The 16,968-nt window shown below is 24.6% G+C and overlaps 1 protein-coding gene across 1 annotated transcript; it reads left to right on the top strand.

Moving 5' to 3' along the window:
• The first annotated feature begins 5,968 nt into the window (after nucleotides 1-5,968).
• On the top strand, nucleotides 5,969-7,147 carry LOC129618467 (general odorant-binding protein 28a-like). Its single transcript, XM_055533242.1, has 4 exons — nucleotides 5,969-6,090; nucleotides 6,643-6,725; nucleotides 6,788-6,921; nucleotides 6,986-7,147. Exons 1-4 carry the CDS (start codon nucleotides 6,054-6,056, stop codon nucleotides 7,059-7,061), a joined length of 330 nt encoding a protein of 109 aa, XP_055389217.1. The 5' UTR covers nucleotides 5,969-6,053; the 3' UTR covers nucleotides 7,062-7,147.
• Nucleotides 7,148-16,968: the final 9,821 nt, after the last annotated feature.

The raw sequence follows: 16,968 nt of genomic DNA on the forward strand, positions 1-16,968 counted from the left end.
TAAAAGAATTCTAAGGGTCTCTCTCTTATTCACTTATAAATCTCAGGAAATATATTGCATATACCATTATAGGTATCCTACAAATCAGATCAAATTAACTAAATGAATTAAATTTACCTTATTCTCTACGAGAGTTCTCGAAAATCATTTTCATATGTTATGTTCTTCGTTTTCCAACATCTGAATCATTAGTGTTTAATCGCTTAAACGTTTACTGTACGTTAAAATTATTGTCGTCCTTATATCGTATATTTTTTTTTTCGTTTTCTTTAACTTTTTCAAATTTTCTTCGTTTTTGATTTCTTGGAGGTGCGCATCAAAATTATGCAAAAACAAAAATTTAAAGGAAAAAGAAAAACCTAAATTAAAATCAAAGAAATATTCAAGAGGCAATTCATTTCACATTCGTAAATCCTTATGTTTTTTTTTTTCCTTTTTTTTTTGCATATCGATATTTTTACATGTTTTGCACACAGATGCGCACACCTGACATAACTTAGTTGAAGCATAAAAAAAGTACATAATATAATTTGTTTGTATATATACAAAAGTACCATTTTTTACGAATATGTATATATAGAATGTAGGTAGGTATATGGAGGAACACAATAAAAAAATCAAATGTTAAATTTACGTATATGTATGGGGCGGTAGGTACCATATTTAGACACAAATGCACAATTCAAAATGTACAACAAAAAATGTATACAGAATGTATGTATGAAGATTTTGTTCAAGTGGAGTGAAGAATTTTTCTCCCATTTTCCTCTAATTTTCTTATATTTCGTTTTTGTTTTTTTTCTCATTTTTTGTTTGATAATCATCAAAATCCTGGAAAAATGTCTAACCATGAAGAAAAATTTTGTTACGGAAGAACAATTTTTATGCTTTAATAAATTAATAAATATTGTCGTTATATCGTCATTCTTTTACACGTTAAAAAAAAAAACCGTAATGGTACCATAGATTAATTCATGGTACTTAATATTTCTGTATAAAAATTATAATATGTGTTATACATATAAGTAGGTGGGTATATATTTATAAATTTACATATGTATGTAATATGTACACCGCATATAAAATGAACATAAAGTAGAAAAATAACTTTTATTCTTGATATTTAAAAAACAAAAAATAAAAATTTCTAAATATTTATAACACTTTTAAAGCATTGCATAATATTTGTAGAAAAAAATTATTTTTTTTGAGAAATAAAATTAATATAGAACAAGGAATAAATATGAAGGATATTTTGGTTTTCTCTTTTTTTTGTTTTTCTTTGCTAAAAACGTAACATTATAGTTTCACCCCATTTTAAATACTAACAACTAGCTATGTATAAGAAAAATTTAATATTCTGCATTGAAAAAAATATATTTCAATATTTATAATTAATATTGAATATTTAATAAAAAATAGAAAATGAAATATACTTATACATTAACAATATTTATGAAATTTTATGGTACGTTCTTTGAAATTTCTCGTCTATGCTTTTGAATAATTTCCCACCACCCTGTACAATAGATATGTGTATTATAGAAATTTCAAAATCAGCGTTATATTCTTATAGGCTAGCAAAGTAGCCTCACTCCCAAAATATTTGCCACAATATGTAGTTTAGGAAATATTTGACTTTTTTATGGATAAAATTATATTCGGAACTTTATTTTATATACATATCTAGCTTAAAAAGAAAAAATTTTTGGAGTGAGGGTTAAGTCACCTAGCTTCTGAGTCTCTTAAATATCTTTGAGATTTTAAATAATCGAAATCTATGATATTATAAAATGGGTCATCGATTCGCAAAATCAAAAACTTTAAACCTGTGAAAATGAAGTTGGAACAATCAAATAAAGCCTCAGTAAATTTATTCTATTGCATTCAGAATCAGAATAAACATAATTTATCTCTATTAACAAAAGAGTCGTATAGAATTCCAAATAATGTTTGTACTTCATATCATACGAATGTTCTTGAAAAAGTTGCCTAGAATTCAAAGTTAAAAATGAGATTACAAACCATAGAACGTGTAGTCGTTTATCTGGTTCAACTCTAATTCGGGTAGAAAAAATTTTTGAATTCTTCTTCCTTGACTCGTTCCTTTCGTTGCATCATCCATGTGTTCTGCAGTTTGCATAAAGGAATTTCAATATCATTTTTATTCTGTTAAGAATATGCTCCTTTCAAAAATTTCCGATAAATGTGGCGATTTTTCTAAATCTCTTCTTATAAATAAAAAAATAAAAAATTGAGGTTTAAATTGAAATTTTTCCTTACAATTCGAATTTTTATTGGAAATTTTCAACAAATTCAAGCTTAGACCGAGTGTTCAACCTTAGACAGTCTATACTTGGCTTATTGTGTAAAAAACCAGTCTAAAAGGAAATTATTAATAAACAGCAGGAAATATATTAAAAGATATTCATTTCCGTTATTATTAAAATGATAGTTAAAATGATTTCAATCAAAAATGATCAATGAATTGACAACCTAATTATTATTCACAAACCACATACCCGTGTAAATTCTTTTTCACTTAAATTGAAAATTGAATTGGAAAAATTGTTATTAACTTGTTTGTTGTACAATTTGAAAGCGAATATTTTATACGTTTCTTATACGGTCATTCCTATGCTCTTCCAGTCTTTCTCTATATTATCAATAATATTATGTTATGTGAACGCTCATACTCTCGCCCTATAAACGTTCAAGGAAGCTCTTTTAAAATACGAAAGGAAAAAAAAAACAAACCAAATTTATTTTTGACTTCTGATTGGCAGTTTATAATATCAAACTTCAGTAAGTTTTTAAAGTGTGCTTCATTCTACTAAAATATTTTGGTGTATTAAGGAAATAATGAAAAAAAAACAAAATCAGAGAAAAAAAAAACAAATTAAATCCCGATCATTTCGATATTCTTATATTCTTTTTCTCATCAGTCCATCAAATTGAAGTATTATTATTTTTTTTTATATTATTGTACTCCTTTTTAATGGTTACCTGTCTAAATTACCTGCAGATGTTCATTTCTTTCATATATACCAATATCTTTTTTTAAACAGTCACTTCTTTGATCTCTCATCTCCATATAATATGTTGAAAATTATATATATACATGTATGTATATAGATTCAAAATATTCGGAACTTGTATAATTCTCAAAGTATTAAAAAAATAATTTGTTTAAATAAAACTGAACAGATCAAGATCGTATAAGCAAATCGTTTACATCAATCAATATTAATGCACATCAGCAAATTTTATTTATTCTTATTTCGTTGGTGTTATTTTCGTTTCGATGATTGGAATAAGATTTATTCCAATTTCCTCCTTCTGTTATTAAATTGTATAAATGCATTGGATTTATTAAAATGTGCAAATTAATAACAGACATATACGCCTATATTTATTTGTATATCACCTATATGTACATGCAATAATATTGTTTTACATGATTTTCTATATTATACACACGTACATAATTCGATTATTCTGTATAAAGATTAATCGAATCGAGAGAATGAAAAGAGGATTCAGAATTTAACGGTGTAAAAACTTTATACGGCAAAATGTCAAAACGGGACAGTCGTTTCGTTGGGCGGCTACAGAGAGATGTCATCATGCGAAACTGTTCCTTCCATCTTTCTTAAGGAAGTTCTCTTCAGAGTTGCTTGAAATGGACCGAAATTGGGTCCATGTAATTACTCGTTTCTTTACTGGTCATTGTGCGATGAAATATCACTTGCAAAAACTTGCTAAATCGGACTCCCTTTTATGTAGGTTCTGCCCGGACGGCGAGGTGAGAGCTTGCTATCAGAAGGTGTAGATGGTTTTGGCGGCGATTTCTCAATGTGGAGGAGCTCACGTCCAACACCCTGATGAATATTTCCGGTTTTTGCTTGGGACCGAGGTAGTGTGACCGGGATACAATAAGCTATGACTGGTTGTGGTGGCTATGTGGAAGGATTTCCTTTGTCCATGTTCCTATTCGGCTATTCGGAACATTGCTGACACAGAGACCATCTGAGGAAGTTTATCACTTTCTCTAAAACCGTTTCTGTTTATGCATCAAATGAAAATTAGTTGATTAACTTTTATTTCAAGCTACCGTTTACAGCTTTAGAATATCTGTATTATTTTACATTTTGTACCTCATTTTTTATCCAATAAAATTTTAAACAAATTTATATACATGCATTTCCAAAAATGTATAAGTATATAGCCGTTCTATACTTATATATACATGTCCAATATTGCATACATATCGAATCCAACTGTCCAATATAACCTTTTTGAATATTATTATGTATTGAAACATGTTTTTTACGCAAATTTTAAGTCAAGATTTCTTGGCGTTCTTATTTCTGTTTTATTAAAAATAAAATGAAAATGCAGTCAATAAAGGCGGATTTTAATGATTTATTTTCGTGCTTTTTTATTTTATTTTTTTTCATTTCATTCAAAAATAGCTACATGCGTAAATTAATGTTTTTCATGGTTCTACTCTTCAATCAAATGTCACTAAACTCATATAAGATGGTTTCTGTATAATATTATGTATTTGTGTCTTCTACTCTTTTTTTTTTTGTAACTCTTCAAACTTGTAATCCAAACAAGAAATTTAAAAAACGCTTAAGGATTATTCCTTAATTGTATAAGGCGTAACTCCATCAGTTTTATTTGTGATTTGAAGAATGTATGTTGTGTAAGAAAATAGAAGAAATGCGCGGTTCTTAGTTAAAATTTCAAATATATTTTTGCAAAATTTCAGTTTTGTTAAAGATGGTATAAATATAAATCCGGTAAATGAAGAAAATAAAGAAGATCAAAATAAATTTTAATAAAATTAGTATTATTAGTATGGTGTTTGTGGTTCATAAAATACACTGCTATAGGTTTCCAAATAAAATTATTCATTTAGGTCGTAAATACATTAATATCCTTCTAGTTACTTGATTAAAAGCTAGAACTCTCAAATTTTTGGAATCTAACTGGATGTTGCGTGTCCTTAATCTAAATCTGGCTATTTTGATCTTGGTGTTGGTGTCGGTGCTTTGAGGTCTGTATTATCTTGGAATTTATATTACGTTTAACTATGAAAGCGGTATTGTGACTCAACTTTTTTTCTGTTTTTGCAATTTTTTTTTTGTACGTAAAGCTTTATCCAAAAAATTTTTTGGGTCTCTTACACTAATAAACTCTAGCCTTACTAACTCTCTACTATTTCCTTTTCTGTCCTCATCAAATGATCATGATATTGCTAGGCAATCTGATAGTAGCATTTTTTTTTGCGTCTAAATGATGATTATTTTGGCTCTTTTATGCAACATTAATTTACAGGGCAATTGAAGCTTGACCTAAGCAACTCATCTTAGTATAACAAATTAGAATCATTCTCAGTTACAAAATTATAATATAATCAAAAATAGACAGCTCATTAATAAATGACTTTGAATTTTATGATTATATCGTCATACGTACATAAGTAAATCTTCAGTAGCCTCCATCATAGTCATAAAATTGTTACACATTAATTAATACTATTAAAAAAAATATGATGTTAAAAGTTAAATATCACGCAAACAGAATTGTAAAATACGCTGTATGCTCAGTTAGTCAGCAATTTCAAAAAAATTTAAATAAAATTTTAACAAAAATTTTTTTTTACGTGTGTCACCTACAAAGAAAACTATGTAAACATTTTACTTAAAATATTGTTGACACAATTAGTCATTTTCCTAAATTAAAAATTATTAAGTAGATTTTTAAAAAAAATATTAATATCCCTTCAACTTATAATTTAAAAAGATGATTATTAAATATTCAAATTTCTATATAAAAGGTGAATTTTATTAAAATTATGGCAATAGTACCGACTTAGTTAACGAGATTAAAGAAAATATTTAAAATTTATTTAATTATTTAAAATATTTAAAAAAAAAAAATTAAAAATGAAGTTATACACTGCTCTAATATTTATATTTGGATTTATTATAATTGCGAAGGCTAAACATACAAGAGAACATATAGAATTATTTAAACAAAAAATGGAAGAATGTAGAACTGAACAAAATGTTTCAGATGGTATAAAATAAAATTGATTAAATATAATTAATAAATTTCAAAAGTTTTGTAAATCAGTGCTTCTTTTGTCTTCAAAAACCTGAATGAAAGCGGTATGCGGTATGCTGTAATTCTCAAAAAAAAATTTGTTCAATATTTAATGTGATTTAAAACAAGTTTGGAGCCGCATACCATCGGGATAGTCGAAAAAGAGTAAAATTTTTGTTCGGAACATAGAGTCAAATCGGAATCTTTTTCGGAACTACAAGAATTTTAAGAAAATTTGGCGAAATTTTAGTATCTCCTCTTTGGTATATTATAACTCCTAACTTTTTACTGAATCACGTTGTAATATAAATGCGCACTACCGAAATTTGACGCTCGGCATTCGCACTCCTATTTTCATTGTTTCTGACGTGTCATTTCGTATAGAAATTTCAATCATATAACATCAATTTATTTTACCACGCCGGACATGCCATAATTTTGATTATTGCATACCGCATCCATTTGGGACCAGTCAGGAGGATTCAAAAAGTAAAATACTAAAATTATATTAAATTTTATTTTAAGATGTTATTGGTAAATTTGTCACCAAGCAAATAAATCCGGAAGTTAAATGTTTTGCAGCATGTGTTATGGGAAAAGTTGGATTGGTATAATAGCATTGAAACAGAAATATTTTATAATATTTTATAATATTATAAAATTTTTGTAGATGAAAGAAGACAACACACTTAATAAAATAGTAGCTTTAGAAGGTGCTAAAGATTTTTTTGGTAATGATCCAGAATTAATTAAAAAATTAGAAACAGTTATTAAATCATGTTCTGGAGAAACAGATGCTGATAAGTAATATTGTTATACAAATATAATAATAATTTCATAATTATTATAGTTCTTGTATTTTTTTAAGGTGTGAAGCATTTCATAAAATATTCACTTGTCTTGAAAATAAACGTATAGAAGAAGGAATTGAAATGATATTTTAAATTGAGTGTACGTACTCGTATAACAAACATAAAAAAAGTGTTATATGACACAAATTTTTTGTTATATAAAAAAAAATTAAAATAAAATGCAGTTTTCAAAATGATTACAATCAAATTTTTTTTTAAATTTTGTTAATCAATGGAATTAATGAATTTATATCTGCAATTTCAAGTTGTTCAATGTTAACGTTATTGGAAAATAAACTAAGATTTCAAGTATTCCACCCAAAATAACATTTTATTTGCTGCTGCAATTTGGCGGTCTTGGAAAGTAAATTATGTTATTTAAATACTTCAAGCTACTTCTCTAAAAATTTAACATGTATGCAATATTTTATTTACTGAGGCAAAAAAAAATCAAAAAGTGCACTTAATTCAATTAGGGCAAATGTCGGTTTGCACATTCGTGTTCTGTGGTATTGATATTATTAATATTATTTCCAGCGCTGGATCTACCATATATGCAAAGCAAGAATTTTTGCAATGAGCGTTGGAAAACAGGAGGCGCTAGTGAGATTTTAAAAAAAAAAATTCCAATATTTTTCAATCTTGGTTTTCTAAAAAAATTTTTCTTTCTATTTACGACGAAATTAACCTGATAACATGTGCTTACATAAGAGGTATACGTTAATACCTATACAATCATCGTGAAACAAAAAGCTGGAAATTGAATTCTAGATTTAAATTCTATGATTAATCTTGCATTCAGCATGATAAAATTACGGAAAGGTGATTTCTTAGGAGCAATGTGCAATGTTTATTACTTAAAAAAAGGTGAGGGCTGGGAAACGTGCACTTTTTAGAAGCTGTATAGAGCGTCAAACAAATTAGAACCAAGCCAGATTAACGTATTTTCCCAGTATAACAAATTTAAAATTAAAGAAAGATTTCGAAAGATTTTCGCATTAAGATTAAATTTCCTAATTTTATTATTTTAAAGATTAAATTAAATATTATAGAGATGGAGAGCACCTAAATAAAATTTTATTAATATACGATTTGGCTTTTAAAGATGATTTTACTTTAAAGGTGCCGCAATATACCCATATAGATTGATTTTATTATATTATTTATATGATAGTTATATTTTTATTGATTTCAATATTCGCAATAATATTATGTTGATAGAGGAAGATTTATAAAATATTCTGAGAAAATTATTATTCTTTACTAATTTAAAATCTTGATTAAGATCCAATTTATACCATTTATTTATTGGAGAATATTTATACTATAAGTGCGGATTTTTTATTGTGGGTATGCCAAAATAAAATTTTTATAGAATTTTTATTAAGAATTTTTTACAATTTTCACAATTTCCAATCAAAAATAAAAATTTATTGCCTTTATTATTTTAGGTTAATTTTTTTGAAAATTTTGAAATGAATTCATCAATTAATTCGGAAATGCAAAAGGAATAAAAATTATGCAATAAAAACATAAAATTTTATTTTTCTTTCATAACATTTTTCATTTAATCAAAGGAATCGTTATTTACGATAAACTAAATTTTTTAACATTATTGCTTTTATTTTACCAAAATTATACTATTGCTTTTAGCTATCGCTTTCAAATATAATATTGCTTTTCCTTCATATTGATTTAGGCGTTTTAAGTTATAAAATAATCTGGGCTTTTAAGATACCAAATCTTTTATACTGTTAATGGTAATTTTTTTTATTTTATTTAAAATTTTGTATCTGCATACATACATACATACGTAACGTATATGACTTTAATACCAGACCTAGTACACAATTTTGTGTTATAAAACTTTCTACATTTTAGGGATTTTTGTTATATTTATATACAATTATACGTAATATAATATTTAGGTCAAATAATTTGTATATAAGCAAGTGAAATCTTATTTTTAAAAATTAGGCTTTTAATAAAATTTTAATTTTGCTTTTCAGCCATTTAAAATTTACACAGAGCACCTCGTATTTGTTCTGATAAATTATAAGTGAAATAATGGCTTTGAATAAATGAAATAGGATTGATATTGCAGGCTGGAGTTAAAATTTTTTAAGAAATCTAGGTTTAAGTGAAAAAAAAAATATACGATATGAAATTTTTTTTTAAATATTTTTACGGTATTACATCTTGGGGTCTATTAGGCTCTACTGTAAGTAAATTGTTTTACGAAAACAAGTACGTAGTATGTAGTAACTAGTAAAAATAGGTTAAGCTACATGCATAATTGCTATAAAAATTTATTCTAAAATTAAATAAAATATAATTGTATTAAATTTATTTTCATAAATTGCATTCTCGTATAGTATCTATTTGTAAAAATTTGGATTAACCAAACATTTTCTATTTACAAGTTCCTACATTAATATATATGCATGTATAACAGTTTCTTATATGAAACTGTTATACGTATACCAAAAATAATTTAGTACACAATACTATCTTTGATAAAAGCACATTATTCTTTGCTCATAATATAAAAATAATTTATTGTATATGTTCAGATTAGTTGAACAACACTGTATGTACACTCTACTATATTCTACAAATATTTTATAGACTAAAAATACTATTATACAATATCAAAATGAAATTTTTAATAAATCATTATTATTAATTTGAGATTATCTTGTTCATATCACTATTTAAGAATATCGCGATTATATTTAATGAACAAAATTTTGTATAATACCTAAATGTATAATATAAAAGTTCTAAAAAGGATAAAATTGTTAACAAGAAATTCATAAATCTTATATCATTAATTATAATGAGCCAACCATATTATTTACTATATATACATACACACTTTTATTAATTGATTTAAGTACTTAAATTCATAATTTTTCTTTTAACATATTGTACTTGAATATTGTATATAAATTCAATTTCCATAATATGGTTGCAGTGTTTATGGCTATATTATATGATATTTTCTTACATGACATTAATAAATAATAATAAATGCTTTTTAAAAGAGTACATCGTATAACACATAGTATAAATTTTATATGTTATGAAAATTCGCAGAATTTTTATCATTATAAAACACGTAAGAATACAAAATAAATATCAAATTATAAAATATTAACGATTTAGAACCGAAAAAAAAAAAAAAATTAAAATTTTGAAAACTTGTGTACGAACAACGTTATAGTTGGCACACATTAAGAATCTGTGATTGCACTTCTAAAGAAAATTACAAAAAATTACAGTATGGTTTTTGTTTTTCATTCCGTATAATATAAAATGGATATTACATTTTTAACGCTAATATTATTAAACCACATTAAGTACATTTACTATATAACAATATGTATAAGAAGATTCAAAAAAACCTATATGATTTATGTGAAATTCCCCTTATGACAGATAATAAAGCTATATGTATAAGTGTGTTTATATTCATTCTTCTGATAACATAATATTATAAATTACTTTGCATGTAAACCATGTTAGATGCACATGTAAGAATATTATAAAAAATAAGCAAATAGCTATTATACATTAAATTAAACATAATGTTATATTGGTATCTTTGTATACACAAACACGCATCATTTGGAATATCATATGATGACTACTCTTAAAGTTTATATAAAATCAAAAATGTATATTAACCACAATAATTCTAAATTTTTGAAAATCAAACAAAAATCCTAAAATAAAATACAATAAATTTATCGAATATTTATATTGTTTTAAAGAAAAATATCTATAGAAATCTTATTATAAGTATAAGTGTTATACATTATAACAATAAATAGATTATATTCGCGTTATAATATTTTCCTTCTTCGAATTTGTTATGGAATAGCATGAGTGGGTTACATAAAACACAAAGTCCTAAATATCATGATATGTAAAATAAATGAGAAGAGGAACAATATGGAAGTTACACAATATTAATACTTTGCACATAATTAATAACTAGAATAATTTTCTCTGAGATTTATATATAGTTGTTAAATTATAATGAAAGGATTTTCTCAATCATAAAAATATGTTTGCTAAATTTTATTATAAACTCTGCATATCACCTTGTAGTTGTTTTATTTATTAAGTGGCATCAGACAGCTAAATAATATGTGATAATCTGAAACTAAATGGTACAGAAATTTCAAAGTTCAGTGTGCTATAGCATTGTATGTTCAAGACATCTTATATTTTATTCGTCTTAAATGCATCATAAATATGCGTATTTACTTTGCTGCAAAAATTTACAGGTAGAACACTATAATGTGCTTAAATTTCAGATTAAAATTCAGTACTAACGAAAATTCTTACTATTACTCTATAAGTGATAGTAATTGGGTCAACGTTATCTAGTTGAATTACTTTTTAAAATGCTGCGTTTTCTTACAATTATTTTGATGTGGTATCTGTTCGCTGCTATAGTTCCATTCGGCACTGCAGTAAGGTATATATTTGCTACATTTATACCTTAATATTACAAAACAACAAAAAAATTTTGCAATATTAAAGCTCTAAGAACTTCATTCTGCCTTTCATTTACATTATATCTTGAAATTGGGGAAACTCTGTTTTGAGGTGCAAAGAGGTTGAATATGAAATAAAATACACAAAATTCAGTGACTAAATCAAACAAAAAATGAAATTTTTTAATCCAAATTCTAATTTTTCATATTTTCAAGTTGCGATATTAAAATTTTCATTGAAAATGCAAAAATACGTTAGTTTGTTGGTCTCATAAATCCCTTCTGCATATATGTAGATAATACACATAATAATTTTTTGGTTTATAAATTTTTAAATTATATGTGTGTAAATCTTGCCTTATTTTTTTAAAATTTAAAAATTATACAAATAAATTCGGTGTTAATTATTATAGAAATCATTATTATAATGAATTATAATAATAAGTTCTAAAATTATAATCGCTTCACGTGCAAATTAATAACTTCAAATATGTAAGTATGTGTATATGAAGAAATAGAGATTGAAACTAATAATTTGTTTAATTTTTGAAGAACTGTAAAGGTACGGTTCATATTAAAATTTTCTTATACATATAGAGGCATAGTTATTATAAAAATAAATGTGATATTTAATGGTCCGATTCAAGAGAGGTCAAATAAATAGGTTGAATAATTTTTGAATAATTAATTTTTCGCTCAGTTTTTTATTTTGTTTAATGTTGAAATATAATATGCCTTCTAAATAATTTATAATACAGAATATATAATATATTATGTGCTTGTTTGTACACATATTTTGAGCATAATTATTGACACAATCATTTGACTTACAACATATACATATTAATCTTAATTACCGGTTCTTTGTTATTGTAACATAATTTTATTAGATGAGAATTTTTAATGAATAATTACCTAATGAATAATGCCAATAATTTTGACCATGACATATCAACAACTACTTACGAGTATATTGTCAGCTATACTAACATGTAATTACTAGCTCTCTACGAAGAAAGAGTTCTGTGTCATAGATATATTAGCATGAATGCCAAATTTGGCATAAGTCGTTGTGTGAACTATGTATAACATCTATTTTATTTAACACATGCCAGTGGCAATTGTTTAAAATATCCCAACACTGTTGATAGTCTGTTTAAAATCTCTGCTCTTAACTCAATACAGCCAATATAGGTACACGCAATCTCTAAAACTTGATTCATTATGATTCGTCAGTTTTGTGACGAACTATTGTAATTTACATAAAAATTTTGTAATTTATTGATTTTAAATAATTTAATTTTCAAAGTTCGACCACTAACTGAGTTAATATTTGATTTGATAGCGCAAAATTATTTCTTTACACATGATGTATAGGTATGCATCAAAATAAAATTTCAAGCATAAAATTAAGGTATCGACAAGAAAGATCAGAATCTTTTTAAATGTGTAATAAAAACTCAAACGAATATTTTTTTAATAATAAATTATTGGGGAGGAAATAAAAGAATGAGCCATTAAAATTAAAGCAAAAATTATACAAAAAAAAAACCATATAACGTATAAAGAATTTGAAAAGAAAAAAAAGAACGCCTACACTTCCGCCGTCATATATATCTACTTAATATAATCATAATTCATTAATAAATTATGACTTCAAAAATTCGAATTTTATAAGATTCGTGCATTATACGAGATCATATTTCCCCTATATTATCTCGTGATCATCTCTTTTAATTAAGCAGTAATAATTTATATGAAACCATACACACATACATAATTTATGCAAAAAGATATGAAATATTTTATAATTGAGAATTATTTTTTATTTTTTATAGTTTAAAGTTTTTTAAAATACTTGCAGTCATTATTGATTATTTTGTAATTTCAGAAATTAAACTCGTGGTTAATCATTTACAACTCTATTTGGAATTATTTCGAATGTTAAAATTCAAATTGGTTTGAACCTGAGTATATAACCTATATATTATCTATATAGCCTCTATATTATATATCTATGTATTTTTCAATGAAAAGTATATTTTATAGTAAACATTATTACACTTAATATTTAAGTACATGTACTTATAAGCGCATACGTACATACATCAATGCATTATTATAAACAATCTTAATATGCGATATAAACAATAACTAAAAGAAATAAGTTTTTGTTTTAAAAATTTTGTATATAGTATAAGCATGTATGCTTATACTATATACAAATTTATGCTTATACTATATACAAAATTTTGTATATAGTATAATCTAAACCGATGGTACCAACATAGAATATGTAATAGTATATATAAATATGAAGGTAAAATGAAGCAAAAATTAATTAATATTTTAATTTGAAGTTATAAAAGGAATGTGAAAAGTTGTTGTCTTGCAAGAATCGTAAACATGCCATACATTCCCAAAGTATTAATATTTATGTCAGATATCACATATATATCATAAGCAATCAGTATATAACATATATATATATATATATATATATATTTATATATATATATATACATATATATATATATATATATATATATATACATATATATATATATATATATATATACATATATATATATATTATTAATATTATATATATATTATATATATTATTTATATATATATATTGATATATATACATCAATAATATATATAATATTTTATTTACAATTAAAATGATTAAATTTTGTACCGTAGTCCATTTAGAATTCTGTTTTTAACACAGTACAACCTCTAAGAATACAGTCCCCAAGAATATAGTCTATAAGAATAAAGCAATACTCACATAATCTTAAAGAAACTTGTGAATGTCGAAAACTGGAAAGACGAAAAGTAAAAGTAAATTATTTTATATTTTCCCAACAATATTATTATTGTTACAATTTTACTTAGATAGTCTTGTTTTACGAGTACTCGTTCATCACTTGTTATTTTAAAAATAGAACGATATTTACAATAGTTCGATATTTTTTATAAATAAAAAATGTTTAATCTGGTAGTGAAAAGAGTGACAAGAAAAACACATCTTTACTGGTAACATAAATTTTTAGCAAGATTAGCCCGTATAAATGATTAGTGAAGAACTGATGAGTATAATTTAAGATTTGAAGTGGAAGTAAAGGGAAAACCGCTCAGGTCTCCAAGAAATTGATGCATTTTCAGATGATTTACTGATGAGTCAAAATAGGCAATTTCATGTGGTTGATAGGTGACTTTTTGTCTGTGCTGGACGGAGCTTGATATTCGTTGTAAAAGAATATGGTATGAAGAACAACACCTACAACTGAAATTTAATATAGTGTTTTTTATTGGCACCACAGAAATTATTTATATATTAATGTTTATTTATGTGTAAGTGAAGGTTTTTTTTTTTGTAAATAGATATGTGATAAAAATTTTTTGACATAGTGATGGATTATTTTTTAATAACGATATAATAAAAAATTTTTTTCCTATTTTATTCGATATATGTACATTTGCATATACACGATTGTACATACAGTAATTTTGTTTAATATACATTTAGTATGTATGTATGTCATATGAAGTATTATGAGTTTGAACAATTTAAAATCGTTCTTAAGATGATTACTTTGATGAGTGTTTATTATTTCATATATTTTACTATACTTATAAACGATATCTAAAAATATTAATAAAAATCTATTGAGAACATCCTGTATGATCGTAGAAATTCTCAATTAGAAAATTTGCAGTTTAAGTACTTTAAAATAAATTATTTTAGAGAATTTTTTTTATTTTAAATGAAATTTTAAAAAATTTTTTTTTTGTTTTTATTTTTTTATCTCTTAAATTTAATTTCTTTTCTCTATGTTGTTTGTATAAAAATTTGTGTAGTAAAAAAATATTATTTTTAATTCGTAAATAATAGTAAAAAATTTCAGTAGGTGGATGGTTAGAATTCATCACAATCAAAAGAAGAAAAATGAGAAAAGTTGATATCATAATTGTTGCTACTGATGATAATTTTTTTATCACACCATTTTTTATTACACCATTTTATTGTTTAAATAATAATAACAACAACCATAATAATATTCAATAAAAATGTGCAACAATGAATATAATTTTCATTTAAGAAAAAATTGCATTATGCATTGAGATTTCAGTGTGTTCTTTAAATTGCAATAAAACATTGGTTTTTTGAACTTTTCATATTACTCGCATAATTTACACAAATAATAATAATTTCTACAATATTATTCTCTTTCTTTCATTCATTTTGATCAATCTTAATTAAATTTTATGAATGCTAATAATGATAATATATGTATGAATATTAAAAAGAAGGATGGCCAATATTATTTTTTTTTAAATTTAGTAGACTCTTCAAAAAGGATGACACTTACTATAGATATACACAATGTCATTCTTAATTCTATATAGGCATACTTGTGCAATATCTATATACAAGGTGATTCCATAACAAGGCGCCATATACTCTCGGGCTATTGAAAATGAGTAAACAAAAAAAAACTTAGATGTGTTAAAATCTCACCAAATTTTTCTTAAAATTTCAGTAGCTAAAAAACGGATCAGATTTAACAATATGTGCCGAACAAAAATTTTTACTATATTGTTCCTAATTTGTTGCTAAATCACCATGTATAATTTGTTCATATTTTTTATGCATTTTTATATAGTTTACCCACTAATGAATATGAAAATAAGTAGATGCATGAAATGGTGAGATTTACAATAATTGGTGAAATGAAAATTGCAATAATATCAAAATCAATGTGGGATGATGAAAATTATTATTATTAGTAAAATTCATCGCATATAATTTATTGATATATAGAGACAATTTATATTAATATAATTTATATTATTTATTTTAAAATTTATAAATTGACCATTAAAAATGAGTACATTGAATGCCAAATATACAAACAAAAAGAAGAACGCGAAATTGATTTAAATTTAATAAATATTTTTTGAAAATATTTTATTTTTCAAAATTTTGTTAACTCAAATGTTTTACTGTTGAATTTTGTATTAAATTAAAGTGTTTATGATCTAAATTGCCGAGTTATTAAATGGTTTAAGTCAATAACTAATTGATTTCAAATAATCATGAGATTTCAATAAAAGTATGCTATAAATGTCAGGATTTATGTATATCTCAGACTATTATACCTTTTCAGTGTTGTTCAGCGAGCATTTCTTTAAACACGTATTAATAAAATATTAAAAGAGCTGAAAATATCGGTAAATATTACGACGTATAAGATTTTCTTAATATTCAGACATCTATTAACTTTTAAATAATAAATTAATAGAAAACCTGAATACTTAAAAATATCCTAATACTTAAAAAAATACGATAAAACAAAATATAATAAATACGTTGATGAATTTTTTTTTTTCATTTTACTTTCTTTTGCACATTATTGTGCGGTTCGCGTGGTTAAAATCGCGTTTATTTTATTCCCTAATGATTATAAATCAGTCAAGCG

The sequence above is a fragment of the Condylostylus longicornis genome, unplaced genomic scaffold, assembly GCF_029603195.1.
Source record: "Condylostylus longicornis isolate FDR11 unplaced genomic scaffold, ASM2960319v2 ptg000006l, whole genome shotgun sequence".
Taxonomy (NCBI): Eukaryota; Metazoa; Arthropoda; class Insecta; order Diptera; family Dolichopodidae; genus Condylostylus; species Condylostylus longicornis.